The following is a 17469-nucleotide window of genomic DNA, read 5'->3' on the forward strand; positions in this document are numbered from 1 at the left end:
CACAGTAGAAATGATTTGACAGCATGCTTAAAAGAAACAGAAATGCATCTTCTACTCCCAGCAACAGGAGAAAACGGCAACATACAAACTGCTTTAATACAGCAGCTTATACTTTACTCTTACTCTTTGATGTGAAGTCTCCCCAAGACACCACTCTTTTTTTTTCCCATTTAAAATTCTTTGTTCCAACTCCCTGCCTTGAATACACACCTCACCCATCCCGAACACCAGCTTGTAATCCAAACTGTTGTAATCCCAACAGTGACAAATGTGCTACTGTGAAGTGTAAAGTACAGAGAGCTGCAAAACAGCACTGTGGAATTGATAACTTTCATTTTTGCATACGTGCTGCTTAGATTACTGCTTGAATTAACCTCTTGTAGCCATTCAACAAGTACTCTAAACCAAACAAAATATACAGAACATATAAAACCCTCCTGGTAGGTCCCACATTCTTTACCAAACCATGCAAGAAGCAGGACTATTTTATACTTGGCTATGTTGCTTGGCTGATGACTAACTCTCATCTCAATCAAGCATTTACATGTTCAGAACAAGGATCATTTCATTTATGATCAGATTGTAGCCAGAAATGTCAGTGCTTTCTTATGACAACAATTTACATCTCCTCAGATTTTTACACACACTTTTTCAAAGTGGTAGTCCAATCCATATAAATGCCTTTATTTTCTCAACCCCACCCATGGGGCCTGCCTGACCTCACACTGAGGGCTGAGACCAGCAGGCACTCCTGCAAAGCTGATGCCCAGTTGATATCAATTTAAGCAAAACAGAGCCATAGTTGCAAGCAGCACTGCATCAGAACTTTGTCAAAAATCAGGAGCCAGATTGCTTTTTGAAAACATTGTATATTCACCTGACAGCATCATATTTAAAAAAACAAGGATTCGAAACTTAGGTGATGGCACTTAGTGCATCTGTAATGCATGTTCCAAAAACCCTTCTGAAATTTTGGGTTGTGGGGTAGGGCAAAGGTTGATAAAACAACTTTCTGGTAAGTTAGAAGCTAAACAAAAGATTTCAATTTTTATAATTTCCACTTCTGGTAAAATAAGGGAGAGTGTGAAGAAATTAAAATGGACAGTTTTCCTCAACCTGACCTTTTAAGGCAAAACAGTTTTCAACTGCTTTAAAAGACACAGAAAGCACAGCCAAAGGATTCCTGTATAAGGCGACTCTTGCTTACTAAGAGAGATTATGCAAAAGTTTAGGTAAGAAATGTTTTTCCAGGGGAAGTCCTGCTTCAGGATCATGATTCCAGAAAGCAGTCACCTTGTTAGGGTAAAGCATACAAATGACCAGTGAACAAGGTACAAAAACCTTAATGATCTGCTGTAAGAACACCACAAAATAGCAGCAAAACAAATAACCACAGGTTTCTTCACATTTCTTGATCATGCATGAAACACAGCAATGTTACAACAGAAAAGACTCTCTAATGCCATAAGTGCAAAAAAAATGGTTACTTTTTTTTTTTTTGGTTGGAATATTTTGGACTCAAAGCATCTTTAAAGCCTTGTCAATAGCTCTTTTTTTCTTCATTCACAGCAGTGTCAACAAAAGGCTAACAATTATTTAGGAGGAACATAAGAGAATAGACAGAGATTTAAAAGAAGCTGAGATAAGCAGGGGTAAACTTGGAAACCTAAGCAGAAATTGATGATATCCTTACTCATTCAAGAAAGTCATATTTAGGCATTCCAGCTCTCTCTGTCATCATTTCTATTGGCCAAACTGTGAATAAACATGATGAAAAGATAATTAATCAAACTCCCTGGAATTAAATTGTCCAAACCAAGCAGTGGCCCTAAGAATCTGAAACCCCAGTGTTTCTTGTGGCACATAAAATTCCTTGTGGGGGAAACATCAGAGAACCAGAACCAGCTTTGCTTCCCACACTGCCCATTTGTGAATTCTTTCCTATTAATAGAGTGAAACACTACAATCAGACTGACCTACTAGAATAGACTGTGGTTAGAAGGAGGCACTGGGCTGTGAGCTCAAAATTTCTCTTTTCCAAAAAGGACACAAGGTTGACCTGATGAGGGGAGCAGTCTCTGAAGGGGAACAAGCAGGGAACAAAGCTGGTCACATATACAGACTCTTCCCAGATCTTTTGATGGCCTCCAGTGATCCTCCTTGAAACTTCAGCTAGATCAGCAATGCGGACGGAGGAAAACCACTCATGGTTTCATGCACACACTTGCACAACTCAGTCACATACTGAACTCAAAATTGTAACAGAATTTTCAGAATCACAGTTTTCTCTAAGTTTGTGGAGTTATTTTAACACCATAAGTCTAGTGAACAGTAATGCCAATACCTCTGTGGTTTAGAAAAATCATTGCCAAAAGCTAAAATATATTATTTCTATTAAAATGTCACTATATAGTAATATTTAGAAAAATTAAAAATTTTTTACTACAAGGGTGGTCAGGCATTGGAATTGGCTCCCCAGGGAGGTGGAGTCACCATCCCTGAAAGTGTTCAAGAAATGACTGGCATGGCACTTAGTGCTATGGTTAGTTGGCATGATGGTGTTCAGTCAAAAATTAATATTAATGATCTTGGAGGTCTTTTCCAACCTGAATGATTCTCTGATCAGGTGTTAAGCAGAAATCCTTGAGGAAGGGAGGGGAATTTTATGCTCAAACTGTGCTATAAAGGCGCCATCTGAAAGAAAAAAGACCTCAACAACACGTGCAATCCGAGGAACATAACAGGAAATGCCACTACTAAAAAGAAATACTTCTAACTATTAAAAAATTCAGCACTTACTTATTCCAGAAACCCAGAGCTATGCTCAGAGTAAGCACAAGAGACAGGATTGTTCTGCACTCCTGGCACAACCATGCATTTATTGTGAAACCAGAAAACTGCTTTTTGATCTACCTCTACCTTACAAAAGCAATTTAATGCTCTTATTTCCTAGGCAGCTATTTCTACTCAACCAAAACTCAGTCATCCACTGTGTGAAGCATTGGATGATGCTTCTTCTGCCAAGAGATCTGGTTCTCTACCACAGTGATCAATAAGAAAAGCATAACCCTGGGAACACTAACTGTTAATTAGTTAAAAAAAGTTGAGGATCACTCAGGGCAGGAGGAGGAAAGGAAGGTGACTGAGGGTCTTGAAAAACAGTACCTTATTTTTTCTAATTTTCTGGGATTAGACTGACAGAATTAAACTTATACCTGATGACCTTGCTACTAGGCTTATTATTATTATATTTTTAAGCTGCTCTCAAAATTCTTTTAGTAATGAAAGCCCAAGAAAGCAAAAGTTTCAAAATACTTCAGGAGTCTTTCCCTTCTTTTTGCAGCTTGATAAAGTTGTAGAGAAACAGAAAGAAGTTCACAGAAGAATGCTGGAACAACTTCTAATGGTGGAAAAAGCACACAGACAGACACTGCATGAACTAGAGGAAGAGAAGAGGAAGCACAGCAAATACATGGAAAAAAGTGATGAGTTTACAAACTTGCTGGAACAAGAATGCGAAAGGTAAGGTTATCTCTTACCATAGTACTAAGAAATTTGCACAATTTAACATTACATCTAAGGATCTCTCTGCTTTATTTTGCATCCACTAAAAATCAAACATATTTGTGGAATTGTATTTTGAGAGTTCAGCTGGGAAAACATAACTAATGGCTTCAAACAAACAATTCTGTCTACATCTCCATCAGCCAGCAAGGTAGGTCAAACAGTTGGCAGATTCTTCAGCACTGTTGCAGGATGCCAAGGATGTCACGCTGCAAAGAATACAGGGAGACAAGCAGATGTATGATGTTATAACCAACAGGAATCAGGTGAACCTTACAGTGTGTTTTAGAAGCTTGGTACACTCTGCAGTGTGTAAGGAACAGAACTTGACATCAGACATGCAGCCTTTCATGGCAGAAAAAGACATGAGGAAAAGTAGATATTTGGAAAAACACAGAAATACATAGCGAGAAAGCAAAGGCAGAGGATAATGTCCAGAAAGTTTTGAAAGTAAGAATGACAAAGGTCTCATATCAGGGCTGACATAAAACCCATAAAAACAGCTTTATTTTTTAAGAGTAACGTACAAGTGGCACAGCTGGTTTAAGCACAGTGTTACAGTTTCAATATCAATTCTCAGAAGAATTAAACATTTAATTTCATTTACTGTCTTTAAAAGAAGCCACTTTATACTGTGCTTTCTTTGAATCTGCAATAAAACTGTACACATCCTAAGGAAAAAAAAAAAAAAAATCAAAGAACATTTCCTATTCCCTGTATAGCTAGCCCAGAAGATAGGAGAATATTGTCTCAGTTTCCTTTCATTTAGGAACAGATGGAAATGTTTGGGTGTGAGAACATCAAGCCTGTTCTAAACTGACATTATGCACAGATAATTCTTCCTCTGCTTGCCTGTGTAACATCATGTCCTACGTATTCTGGCAGTGCTCACCCCGTGTGCTGCACCTCTCTCCCGCACGTCGATCAAAGGCAGCACACACCGAGCACACGGCCGGATTTATGGCTCACAGCTCAGAGGCTGGAGAAGAAAATGCTTTGCTCCTCAGAAAAATGCGTACAGATGCAGGCAAGCACAGACACACAGAGAAAAGCACATACTAGGAATTGTTCTTGGGAATCATCATCAATCAGGAACCAAACCCTGAAATAAGGGAAGTTTTCATCTCTGCTGTCTTCTCCTCAAAATATGACATATTCATCTCTTAGAGGCAGAGCTAGACAACTCCACTTGCTAAGAGTGGCTAAATGTTACACCAGGCAATATGCTCACATTGTGAAAGGCTGCATATGAGGAAAGACTAAGCACTGGAGTAATTAATTTATTTTTTAAACAGGACAGACATTGGATTAAAACTCTCTTCCCTGCCCCTCTCTATATCCCTCACTCCCTTCCCCTCTGCCCCACCTCTATTCCCATTCCCAAGAAGGCTGTAAAGAATTTACCACTATTGTCTGCTACTTTTAGTCAAGCTGCCTGGAAAATGGTGGGAAGAGGGGGAATGCTGAGGTGCTTAAAGAGCCCTTAGAGGATATAATAATAGCTTTCAGATTAAGTCTCTCTCTTTTTTTTTTTTTTTTTTGAGGACGTATTTTATGTGGAAAACCTTAAGGGTGTGTGATGTCACTTACTGAGCTGATTCCAAATTGTTTGCCAAGTAATGTCACCATCAAGATCTCCACACAGTTGCCTGCCATAACAGAAAAAAAAAAGAAAAGAAAATCCCAACAAAAAAACTCACAGCCAAAAAAACACTCACCAAGTTAAGACACAGCTTGTCCTACATGAGCCTGCCTGACATGGCAAAGTGACCTTTCCTTCCACTTGAAAATTCTTATTCCAATTTGCATTTGGATTAAGAACAAATAGAACTCTAGAAACTAAAGTTTCACACATAAAGCAATGATATGAAGTTTTGCTTACCCCCCCCCAATACAAGTTTAAAAAAAAAAAAAAGCAGTAAGTATTCACCAATATACTATTCTTTTTTAGCCAGAAGCAATACCCTCTTCTATATGACAGATATATAGCATTCCAAACAGTATTTCAGGTTCAAAGCTAAATGCTTGACTTTCAATTATCCAAAGATGTGCCCTGCTTTTATCAAAGAGCAAGACTACAGCATACGCTAAAGATATCCTTGGAGGACATACAATGTATACAAGCCAAAGAAGGTACTTGTGACTGTGATCAAAAGGGAAAAAACTTAGATGCTATGAGACAGTGATGCTGAGATTCTGAAAACAAGTTCTTATGGCAAGATTAAAGAAAACATTAGTTAGATCCAAGTCTTACAAACTGTTCTAGATACATCTTCCAATAAGGCAGAAAGGAAGCGCTTTCTTTCTCTTGCCTGTGTGCTCAGAAAAACAGAACTGAAGAATTTTTACATGAAAATTTTAGTGATGAATTTATCAGATGACCACGTTTTACATAAACTAGACAACCCTTCATCTCTACAGCCTTTGTACTGCCTTATGCCCTTCACTGATGGCATCTCTCATTGAAACAGTTAACATTTGGATTGTGCAAAATGTAAGAGTCTTTGTGACCCAGTAAAAGGTCTTCACCTTAATGATTCAAGAATTTGACTTTACAGTAAGGCAACAAGACTGTCCTCAGCAACTGTACATGGTCAGATTTGGGAGGTTAAGCTCATGACAGGATGAGTGAAAACTTTCTAGATATGAGAACGAGATCAGAATTCAATGTTAACCCCTTAAGCAATTTAAGTATTTTTCTTAGTGCCAGTGAAAAACTGATCCTCCATAGTCTTGCTGTAGTTCAGAGACAAAGATTGATCTTCAAAGTGACCAGTCTCATTCCTTACAACACACATTTACCGGCAAACAAAGAATAAAACCATGCTACTGTCATTCATCTTCAGTCACACTTTTAAAGCACGGAGTCACAAATGAGCCACAAGCCTGACAAACTCCTAGCATATGAGGAAAAGTTCTGGGGAGAAAAAGAGGCCAATGGACAACTGGGGAGAAAAAGAGGCCAATGGACAACTTTTCTGCACTTCAACATGAATGATTGTCTGTGTGTGCCTGCAGACCAAACAGGAACACCAGGACAAACAACCTGTGCATGGTAGTGTAGCAGACCAAGTGATCAAGAGTCCAAAAGGGAAAAATTGGTTGTATTGTTGTAACTTAAAGAAACAGCAGCACCAAAGCTCAGAGAAATGTAAGAAATAATAAATCCAGAAGCTGGATACACAGACAACTAGGCGCACCTCAAGAATCATACCATAAAAGCTACTGGCCTTGTTTAGAAGCTCTTGCATTTCATGGGGTTGGAAGATGGAGAGCAGGATTAAGGACTCCAAAGAATACTTACTTCAGATTCTAATTCAGTCCACTGTATCTTCCCTAAGGATGCGTGCATTTGTCCAAAATCACTCATCCACATTTCATATTTTTGCAGCACAGTTAAATAATAAAAGCTGCTGTTTTAGAAAACATTTTACAAGGGTAAAATATGAAACTGGAAGGTCTTCCAGATATGCATGTTCCCAGTTTGAAAACACATGCCACATGTATACAAGTATTTATGCATATACACAGTACTCTCCATCCCCCACAAAAAAAAAAGAAACAAAAGAGCAAAATGGTAGAATGTTTAGCACTTACACAGTCCTTTTCCACTGCATATATCCAGGAGCTTTAAATATTATCTAAGCACAGCTATGCCCCATTTTGCATTTACTGAAAGGAAATGAAGGTATGAGGAAAATAAATCAATCACAGGTACCTGAGAGTTAAACTGGATGAAAGGAAGAAATGTCCCAATGTATAGGTGTGTTCCATCTTCAAACCTTCTGTATTCTATACAGACACTCAACTATACAAAGGGTAAAGCTTTATTATGAAGATATGCCTGTTAAGAGGTCAGTGTTATTCAAGAGGACAGGGAAAAAAGAGGAGTTTGCTAATAAGCCATGTAAATACATTTTTAAAGGTAGTTATGATAAATTTTGCTCTCAGATTTCAAATATTAGCATAAAACTGTGCAGTTTCATCTACTAATATGAGGGTCTTTTTCCATGAAACCTAATCTGCAGAAGTCTCACATCTCTAGTCTTTCTCATCTAAAAAAACACAACAAAACACTGCTTTTTGTTCCAACTGCTGCCACCCTCAATGTCAGTCAGTTAACAGAACAACCTATTGAGTGATACAGGTTGCAAGCGGTCTCTAGACGTCTCCAGTACAACCTGCTGAGTGCAGGGCTAACTTCACAGTCAAAGCAGGCTGCTCAGATCCTTGTCCAGCTGACTACTGAAGATGCCTGGGCTCCTCATGCAAACTCAGGCATCTTCACCAAAAGACCTGGTCTCTCATTTTCATTGTAGGCATCATTCTGGTTTGGCTTCCATGTTCAACCAAAACTGCTCTCAATAAAAGCTTAATATTATGTCTCCTTCTGGCAAAACTCTGAACTTAATCCATCTTCTCTTTCTCTGATAATTTGGCTGCCTTGGGCACAAATGAGCATTCAGCACTTCCTTGCCATCCTACCAACACAGTTTCTGTGACACTCATTTCTCTGACTGTTCCACAGGGTACTCTGAATTGGAAACTTACCGTTGTCTACCTCTGCTCTGTTCATAGCTCTCCATAGGTCTTATTTTTAATGTCCTTTCTTCATCCATTCACTCTCTGAGATTCTCCTCACAGAAACTCAAAGTCAGGCGCCATCTCTATGATGATGACTCAAGTGTACTCCAGCCATCACCAAAACAACAAATCTCACCATATGAGCAACGTGCCATCATTCCCAACTTCCTGAGAACAGAAGGGAATCAGTCTTTTGTCCCTCAGCCCTTGGCTTCATCCTTACAATTCTCTAATACCTCCATTCTTAAAACTGGGTCAACTGCTTGTCACTCAGCCTGCTCTACATAGACACATTTTTACCTGAGTCTTCCTATATTTAAGTCTCACAAATTCTTGTTCATAGCACTTCCAAGAAAAATAAATATTTAAAAACAAAGAAACAAACAAGCCAAACACATGCACCCCAATAAACCAAACATATCTTTCCGTACTTCCAAATAATTAAATCATTTTCTAGGCCCTCACTTAAAAAATACTTTTTGATCATTTCCACATTAGCTATTTCAGCCTTCTCTGTATCTTCCTTGGATTCACACTCAGTACTGAATTAAAGTTACAGTTCTCTTGTGTACCTTCTTATGCTCTAATGCAAAGTTATTACATGCACTAAACAACACACTAGAACTGTACCAAAATTAAATGAGATCACAAGACTGCTCAGGGTTCGAGTTGGTAAGAAAGGTAATTTCATGAAACTGAGAGCTCTAGGCAAAGTGTTTTGGGTTTATTTTAAAGTGTCAGATGAAAATAATTGCTACCCATAGTAGATCAAGTAAACAGTGCTTGAAATTCAGGACAGGATATCAAGGACAGAAGGAACCATTTTAACTAAAAGGTGAAGTGCATTAGTTGCCAACATATCATTGCTATACTTTAATTCAAACACATTTACACATTGGATTAGCGATATTTTCCATGTCCAGCTCTGGAAAATTCAATATTCTGGAAGAATGAGTATAATTAATATTTGCTATTTTTCTTAATGAAGCCAATTAAATATTATAAGAAGCAGGACTTTATCTCTGCAGAGAGCTGCAGTTAAAATAAACACTGTCAACTTATTTATTCTACACGTGTTACCAGCGGTTTTTAATTTCACGCACACTGAACTATTGTTGTAGATTGCATTGTACTCAAATGCAATCATTTCCTTTTAGCTTTCTGGCAATGAGTTATATGTATTACATATGCTGGAGACTATGTCTTGCAAGTTGTGAAATGGATGCCAGATCTGTGTACATTTGACCTTTTTCATGGGTATCTTGTGTTCTGTAGGTGAATAAGAAAGACCCACCGCAAGCACAACATTAGCATTCTTATTCTACATTACACTCCAATGGGACAGTCCCACTAATAACACCACTGAGGCACGAAGAGAGACTCGAGGAAGTGATGTACACAGATTAATTACCTCATGCTCGTATGTGGAAAACTATGTACTGTTGCACTACATAACTTTCAACAGATGTTGTGAAATCGAATCTTTGTCACAATTCAAGGATTTGAAGATGCTTACAACAGCCTTTGTGCATGATGAAAGATAAAAATACTTTATCGTAGAGCAAATAAATAGAATTTAGGGTTAAGATGCCAAAACTGTCAAACAAGGTCACATTATGTTTTTTCAATGCAAAATTCCAAGAATAAATACAAATAGAAAGAGGGCTCAGTGTTAATGTAACTGAGAAATTCTCTCTAGATCGGTGGTGCAATTCAAAATTATTCCACCTACTGTCATTAGCAAGGAGATGTGAAATCTAGATGACAAACATTTCTTATGCAACTCCACTGACACTGGTGGAATGACACAGACAAACTCATATTTAGATATAAAATTCTGGGCATGCAACATGTCTGTTCACTGTTTCAGGCACACTATCACTATTAGCAACCAATACTATCATTGCAAACTTTGGGAGGATGGGGAGGGCACAATGAACAACCTTAGCCAAAGGACATTCTCCTACACTGCTACCCCTCCCTCCTCTCGTGTGGGGAAAGAGATTCTCATTTCCCTCCTTGCAAAAGGATATAAATTCTGAAAGGGACAACTGTGGAGAGCCACCCTTTACCACCATGGTGGTGGCCCTGGTCAGCACTTTTAACCCTCATGTCAGAACTCAGAGGGAGGGATGACCTTTCTAAGCTGGCAAGTCTCAGCATATTTATGGCTCTTGTAAATCAACACCTAAGCAGTGACCAGCATGGGCGATGAAGCACAGGCCAAATATGCTCATGGGGAGGCACTGCCCTCAGTAATGGGGCACTCGCTCCAGTCACCAATTTACATTTCCAAATAAGACTGAGGGCACCACTCCATGTGTGGCACAGCACAACAAGTCTAATCATAAGCAACAATAGAGGCAGATGACTGTACCAAGACCTGTGACCAAAAAAAGACAGGGTGCACTTCTGATTCATTGCAGGGTGGGGCTGCGAGAGAGGGAGAAACTGGCACAGGATTTTGTAACTGTAACTTTGAAAAGCAAACACACAACATCAGACAGACAGAAAAATCCCTAAATCCTTCTCCAAGATAGAAAACTTGACAATCTCATAATTTTCCAAAAAAAGCCATTGCTGTGGGAAAAGATGTACTCTTGTTTGAATGTGGAGGAGGAGAAATCTCAATGAAGTTAAGATCTTTCTCGTGGCAGAAAAATTTAAGCGACTTACATGTGCTATAATTAGTTTCATATCTTAAAAACAGGCAGGAGAAAATGGCCATGAGAACTCAGAATGCAGGTCACACATCAGTTACCAAGACTTGTGATCTAAACTCAACCAAGTTTCCCATGGCATGCTGTGAGCTTCAATGCATTTATGCTGAGCTAAAAAACCTCTGAGTATTATATACACACATATGAGAGAACCATGCATGGGAGACTGCAGCAATTTAAGAAAAATGTCTCAGCCTCAGTCTCTGTGCTGAGACAGTCATTCTAAACAGAGAATAAATAAAAATATCAGAAGCACTAAATCTGTTAAGAACAGAGATTACTTGAAAAAATTGCTAAAAATAAACACCAAAATCTTCTCCCAAGGCAATTTCGATTTTCATGTACGTACATTATTTTACTTCTTGAGCCTGAAATGCACATTTTAGAGTCTTTCTGAAAAACACCACACATTGGGACTCCCATTTGGAGTCTGAAGATCAAGAGTGTAAACACACTGAAAAACTATGTTCAATATTTGTATCTTTCTACTAAGAAGATTGGAAAAAAGCCACAGAAATTACCTAAAAGTTTGGGAAGGACATCTTGAACTCTAGTCTTTAAAATTTGTGCTTCAGATTTGTCTGTGTTTCAGTGTATATTATGGTGAGGCACAGGTCAGGTGGATGGCTCAGAGTAGCAAATGGGAGTAGATACAAGAAAACCTACTGGACCATGCTGTCTCTCCCTTGTAACAGAGAGTTGTTCTCCAAAAGCAGTGTCAACAATTTTACTTCTCATTTCATATGTCCAAAATACAGAAAAGTCCTCATCTCCCTAGAAATGTTCTATAAAAGTTGCATTGTCATAAACAAAATTATACTTTTCTATTAATTCAATAATTCATTCTCTTTAACAGCTCAATACAGTATTTCCTCTACTGAAAGATGCCAGATACTTGGCTAAGACTGAAAAAGAAACCTAAGGTACCCATTTTGGTAACAGAGAAATCCATAGTAGATAAAACTGTAGGAGGAGAATTGGAGTAGGCTGCAGTAAGGTCTGCTGCTTCAGGATGATTCCAAATGGAGAACTGCCTACTCTCCTTCTGTGGTAGGTCTCAGCTGCACACCCCTTGGGATAAAATCTGACACAATGGCCCTTGTGAGGTACAACTTGAAGGAACTCCAAAGACTGAGCAGGCAGAGAATTACCCAGTCCCTTCATGCTTCCACAGAACAGTTTATGATGGGAAACATGGCTAGTAAAAGCTGAAGCTTGTACAGACATTCTGACAAGGAAAGGTTCCAGCACTAGACTCTTGAACCATAACTTGATCATCAACAACAGCAACAAGCAGATAAAAACTCCAAACCCAACAGTTGTGATGACTACTGAGAAATGTTGTGGGAAGTATTCTGCCATAGAAAACTTTTATTCCTCTCCCCTCCCCAAAATAGGAGATTAAAAGTCCAAAAGAGACAACACTGAAATTACTCAGTTAACTGATTTATGTCTGATAGATTTGGCCTAGCAACAGTTACCTTCTCCCAGACTCTGCCTTTGTGTTGAAGGGAAACTCACTGAATCTAGAAACATGGTTGTTTTCAAATGTGTTCATGAGCTTGATGAGAAATACCTTGCACAGGTCTGCTCTCATTCTCTGACCAAGATCCACTGGCATCTTCAGCAGAAACAGCATCCAACTTAAGGCACTGCAAAAGCACATCACTAAAGCTGCTCTTGCCTTATTTAATTACTTGCCAATACCTTCCAAGTCACACATTTTGCTTGAAATTACATGAGCTGATTAAAAACTTGCAACTTAAAATAGAGTTCTTCACTTTTAGAAGCAGTCAAGGTCATTGGCTTTTATGCTACAGGGAAATTCCTTAGCCTCAGCACTTTGATTCACAGCATCTTCAAGTCACTGGGGAAAGACACATGCCCCACAAACATTATCAGGTACTGACAGGTACTAAACCCTGTTTTTCTTGAACTACCCTTCTATCTCACTAAACTGTAATGTTTACCATCCCACCTGCACTTCCTTACACATGATGCTAACTAACCCTGTGGAAAAGGAAATAAAACATAGCAGAAATGGAGACCATGCACCCTCCTCTCCCTTCACTCTAATTTGTCTGCTAAAAACGTCAGGGTTATCAGAAATTCTGAGCACTGTAAACCTTATTCTGATGTATAAATCTGCAACTATTAAAAAGACTTTTAGGAATGTTCAGATCCTACAATTTGTGTTTAAGTCATCAGGAAATTGGGACATAATTTGTTAAATGTTTAGACAAGATTTCACATGTTTCTCATTTCAGAATTTTATCTTGCATCCAACTAAGGAACTGAGTAGCAAGACCCACTCCCTGAAATCCTAAAATTCTCCCTTTTTTTCAACAGTCTTGCCAGCTAAACTCTGGATGTCTTTGTGTTCTGTCAGACAGGAGAATGAGTCAGTCTGTCCCTAACTGGCTCTCTAAAAAGGAAATTGAGAAGTTTGACGACATATTTGGATAAACACACTCACTGGATAAAGTTACTAAACATTTTATATCTCTATGTTTGCTCTAAACCTCCAAAATCCTTATAGGCTAGATTTAAATATAGCCAATAAAAACTATAGGTTATAAATAAAGTTAATGAAAACCACTCTATTAAAACTCAAAGGACCTTGTAAATATGCTCATCAAAGTTTATCAAAGCTTCACCACTGTAATACAGCACCACACCCATAAATCCATGTTATTAATTGCTATTCATCCCCACCTGTTATTGAAATATCAACCCAATATAGATTGCCTTTGGTTCAAAATACAGTTTTCTCACGGTCTCTGAACACAATGTAGCAGCCAACACTAGCGCTGAATGAAGCAGCAGTTAGTAAGGTCTGAGTTTACACAGTTCAATTCTCCTGAAAAGACAATGAAAACTGCTGTGATCATCTGTATGTGCTTTAGGTCTCCCTGAGTGTAGCATTTGGCCTAGAAATGAAGGATTATTGAAATACACAGAACTGAACCTACAGAAGAGCACAAATGCTGAGCTGATTTAGCTTCCTAAGCCCTCAGTTTATCAGAGGGTAAGGAGGTTTGTAATACCACTTCGGAATGCATCATTTCTTGCACTAGCAAATATCCAACAGCATGGTGTGTAACTCAGAATTTTATGAAAGGAATTTATCTTACAGATTCAAGATCTTGATCTCTGTGAATTCCCATCTTCTTTAGCTCTGTTTTAATTTCATATGCCAAGTAAGAAAAGCAGGCATTCCAATACAAAGAAAGAAACGAAGGCATTCCAAAGAGAGCTTTTACTAGTTCCCCAACATAAAACATTATTTTACATGAATCTGCCTGTTTTCCACATATGCTTATAAGGATTATCAAATTTTAAGATTAGTTTGGTCTAAATTTCTTGTCTGCAACCAAATCTTAAAATTCAGCCAATTCCATTTAACACCAGATTTCACCACCAGTATTTCATTAAAGTCAGTTGTTTAATGGTCACATATGCAAACATCTGGGTCTCAGAACAGTACACACAATCTTGCCCTTGGGTATTCTGATTACTAAATGCAAAGACAGGTGGTTTTATGATACACAGCAGATACCCAGAGAACTTCTTGGAGAAAACAAAGAAGGAGCTATTCATGATAAAAATAACAACATATAAAAGAATTTTCAAAGTGCTTGGAGAAAAAAATTAGCTTTTTAGCCACCTGACAACAAGACTGTCTCCATGGCTACATCTTTGAAATAGCTCTAGTACCAAAGCACAGGTTCTGGCATTACAGTCATATTTCATAAAGTAGCTGAGAAAATTATGCAGAGAGAAAGAATTCAGTTTTATTAGACTGTGGAAGACTTTTGAAATAGGATGCACAATTTTACCTAAAAACAACCCCAAAAACAGGCTGCTGGTATTTAAGCTTAAAATTAAGATGAAGACTATTTAAACTTAACAGAAAGTTGGCAGATGCAAGCAAGCACAGTTCAGGATGACACACCAGTTACAGATGCAATCATTAAAACATGGTATTCTTGGAAATAAAGCATTTAAGTAGCTAATGAAGTTTGACAGGAAATAGCAAAGCTCTGTCTAACCAAAGAGCATTTCAAACAAGCAGAATTAAAAACAAAAACAAAACAAACAAAAAACCAAAAAAAACCCAAAAAAACCAAAAACCCTACAAACCAAACAAAAACAAGGGTGCCATGGATAGAATGTGATTTTATACTTCTACACTATGTGAGAAGAACATCCAGAGAAATGTGATTATACTATTGGTAAGTATTTAAACCAAAATCAGAGAACATATTATGCTGATGTAGGAGCTGTACCTACAACAAAAAAAAGGAAAGCAGAAAAGTGGAGCTGAACAAGAGAAATGTATGTAACTGTGTACAAGCATATCCAGACCTTCTGTGATTAAGTACATATATAAACAGATAGTCATACAAATGCTAGACTACTGATCATCCATCCAAAATAATGATGAGGGCTGAAATCTGAATCTGGAGACCTTTCTCCTCTGAACAATGAAGTATACAATTAATTTGGTTCATTTGTCACAGTCTCTAATATTTATATTGACTGACTAACAATATTGGATTCCAATGTTTTAGAAGTCAAGGAGGCTTCCACATTATACTCCCTATGGAGAAAGAGTCCATGAAACCATCTGAATCAAACTGGTACTAGAAAAAGCTTTAAATCAAATTTGTACAACACAAAGCAACAAGTTTACTAGCACTTTACGAGGACTAAATGGTATTTAAGTATTCTAAAAGAACTTGCATGAAAAACTGATGAACTATAAGCTGATGGGTTCTTAACGCTGACAGGGAAATGGGCAGCACTAGTTTTTAACATAAAAAAACACTAAAGAGAACTGGCATGCATCTGATGAACACAAAAATGTCCAGCCATTTGAGGGAAAAGCAGAATGATGTGGCAAGTCTGCTCTCCTTCCGCACCTGTCCTCAAGTAATGCTTTGCTGTTCTGTCCTGTTAATCCTGGTATCTGAACTGAAGCAAGACTAACTGGGCTTAGAGCAGTTCATTTACCTCTCTCTCAGTATGGATATGTTTCTCTTTAATGTGCATAAAAAAGCCCTTGAGGGTTTGACTACTTACATGCAATTGTTTGAAACAGATATTTACAAAGGCCAATTTTAGTTGAGTTTCTTAGCCTGTGCACCTATCCATTGTTATCCCATTTTTTTATCCATAAGCTAACTTCAACTAAAATGCAAGAAAGAATCTTCTGAATGACTAAAAGTCTACTGATATTAAGCAAGAGTGCAGTTTGACCTTGATAAGAGTATGTTGCAGAAAACCTTTGTGGTCCTCCCAACAGTGTGGAAAACCTGGTAGCTTGCAAATCATTGGACAAGAAAACAAATCCAGTCATGAAACAAACTTCCATAACTAATTTAGTTTCACTATACAAAGAGCCAGCTTTTTTCTACAATAAATAATGCTGTTTTTACAAAAAGCTACCTATCCTTATTGCACCCAAATGAAGAAGCAATATCAGAAGTTTGATTTGCCATTGCAAAAGCTGAATATTTGGACAGCTGTAGAATATCACAACCTTCACTTTTTCCTTCTTTTCTTTCTAAAAATCAAAGAATGAGATCATGGGAACCCATGCACAAGTCTCTTGAAAATAACTATAATGAAATATTTAGTCAAACTTGTAAGAAATAAGTACTAGCACGTGGTGCCATAGTTTGAAAAGAGATCAGGCATGCAGCCTTCATCTTCCTAGAGAGCCACAGCCAGACTTCCCAACGAAATAAGGCATGCAGTTCATAAAAATAATGGGGAGAGGAATAAAGATGCTGAGCTCAAGGGAACAGTTAGGCATTTAAAAATTATTCCAAATAAAGCAGAGCTCTCCTACCTCCAAGAAGAAAGAGAGAGGCTGTTTGTTTTTAAAAGAAAAATAGTAAAAATATCTTTAATTACATTTATCTCCAAAAATGCTGGAAAGAACACAAGTCCTCCTCAAATGAATGCACGCAAATAAAAGAGCAATTAGACAAAACGTATATGATGAATATTTAAGACACTGAAATATCCTCAAGAATTAGGACAGAGGAATACTTGGATCCCAACACAAGATGACACTAAGACCAGGAATGCAGAAAAAAAAACATCCTGAACCATTTGAACACCATTTCACTTCCTTGTGGCATCCAAACATCCACCTTAACCATTTAAGAAACTTCTCATGTTATTTTGTTTGTTCAGCTGTTATAATTGCAGTGGGAAAGAAAAAGCTGATGATTTGCTGTATAACACTCAAGAAATCCTTCTTATTCCACACAAACTCCTCACTTTCCTGCATAAAATGGATTGATGACGCTCTAAGTCTTAACAGGTGCCAAACCTTACTCACTGTCATTGCATTCAGAACAAACACATAAAACAAGAGTACAAACAACAAGAATGGTAAAGGAATTTGTAAATACTTCATAAGGCATATACTAAGCAGACATTTATATGCAAGTTTTGTGCATTGGTTTCTTCTTTTTTTATATATGTTTATTCTATTTGATCCATCTGTTCTCAGATACTTCAGTTCTTAGTATTAAAATCATTCAATTCAATTTCCTTTTCTGTTCTTGCCATTAGCTCTTTACAG

At 37.8% G+C, this 17469-nt stretch overlaps 2 protein-coding genes across 3 annotated transcripts in view; one reads left to right on the top strand and one right to left on the bottom strand.

Annotated features, from left to right (window-relative positions):
• Window positions 1-17469, bottom strand: part of CMSS1 (cms1 ribosomal small subunit homolog) — a 221776-nt gene that overhangs the window by 146669 nt on the left and 57638 nt on the right. The gene's annotated exons all lie outside the window — the stretch shown is intronic.
• Window positions 1-17469, top strand: part of FILIP1L (filamin A interacting protein 1 like) — a 63112-nt gene that overhangs the window by 6296 nt on the left and 39347 nt on the right. Inside the window, exon 3 of the mRNA XM_059874059.1 lies at window positions 3344-3522. Within this exon, the coding sequence (XP_059730042.1) occupies window positions 3344-3522 (179 nt within the window). The remainder of the gene's footprint in view (window positions 1-3343; window positions 3523-17469) is intronic.

This window comes from Haemorhous mexicanus, chromosome 2, assembly GCF_027477595.1.
Source record: "Haemorhous mexicanus isolate bHaeMex1 chromosome 2, bHaeMex1.pri, whole genome shotgun sequence".
NCBI lineage: Eukaryota > Metazoa > Chordata > Aves > Passeriformes > Fringillidae > Haemorhous > Haemorhous mexicanus.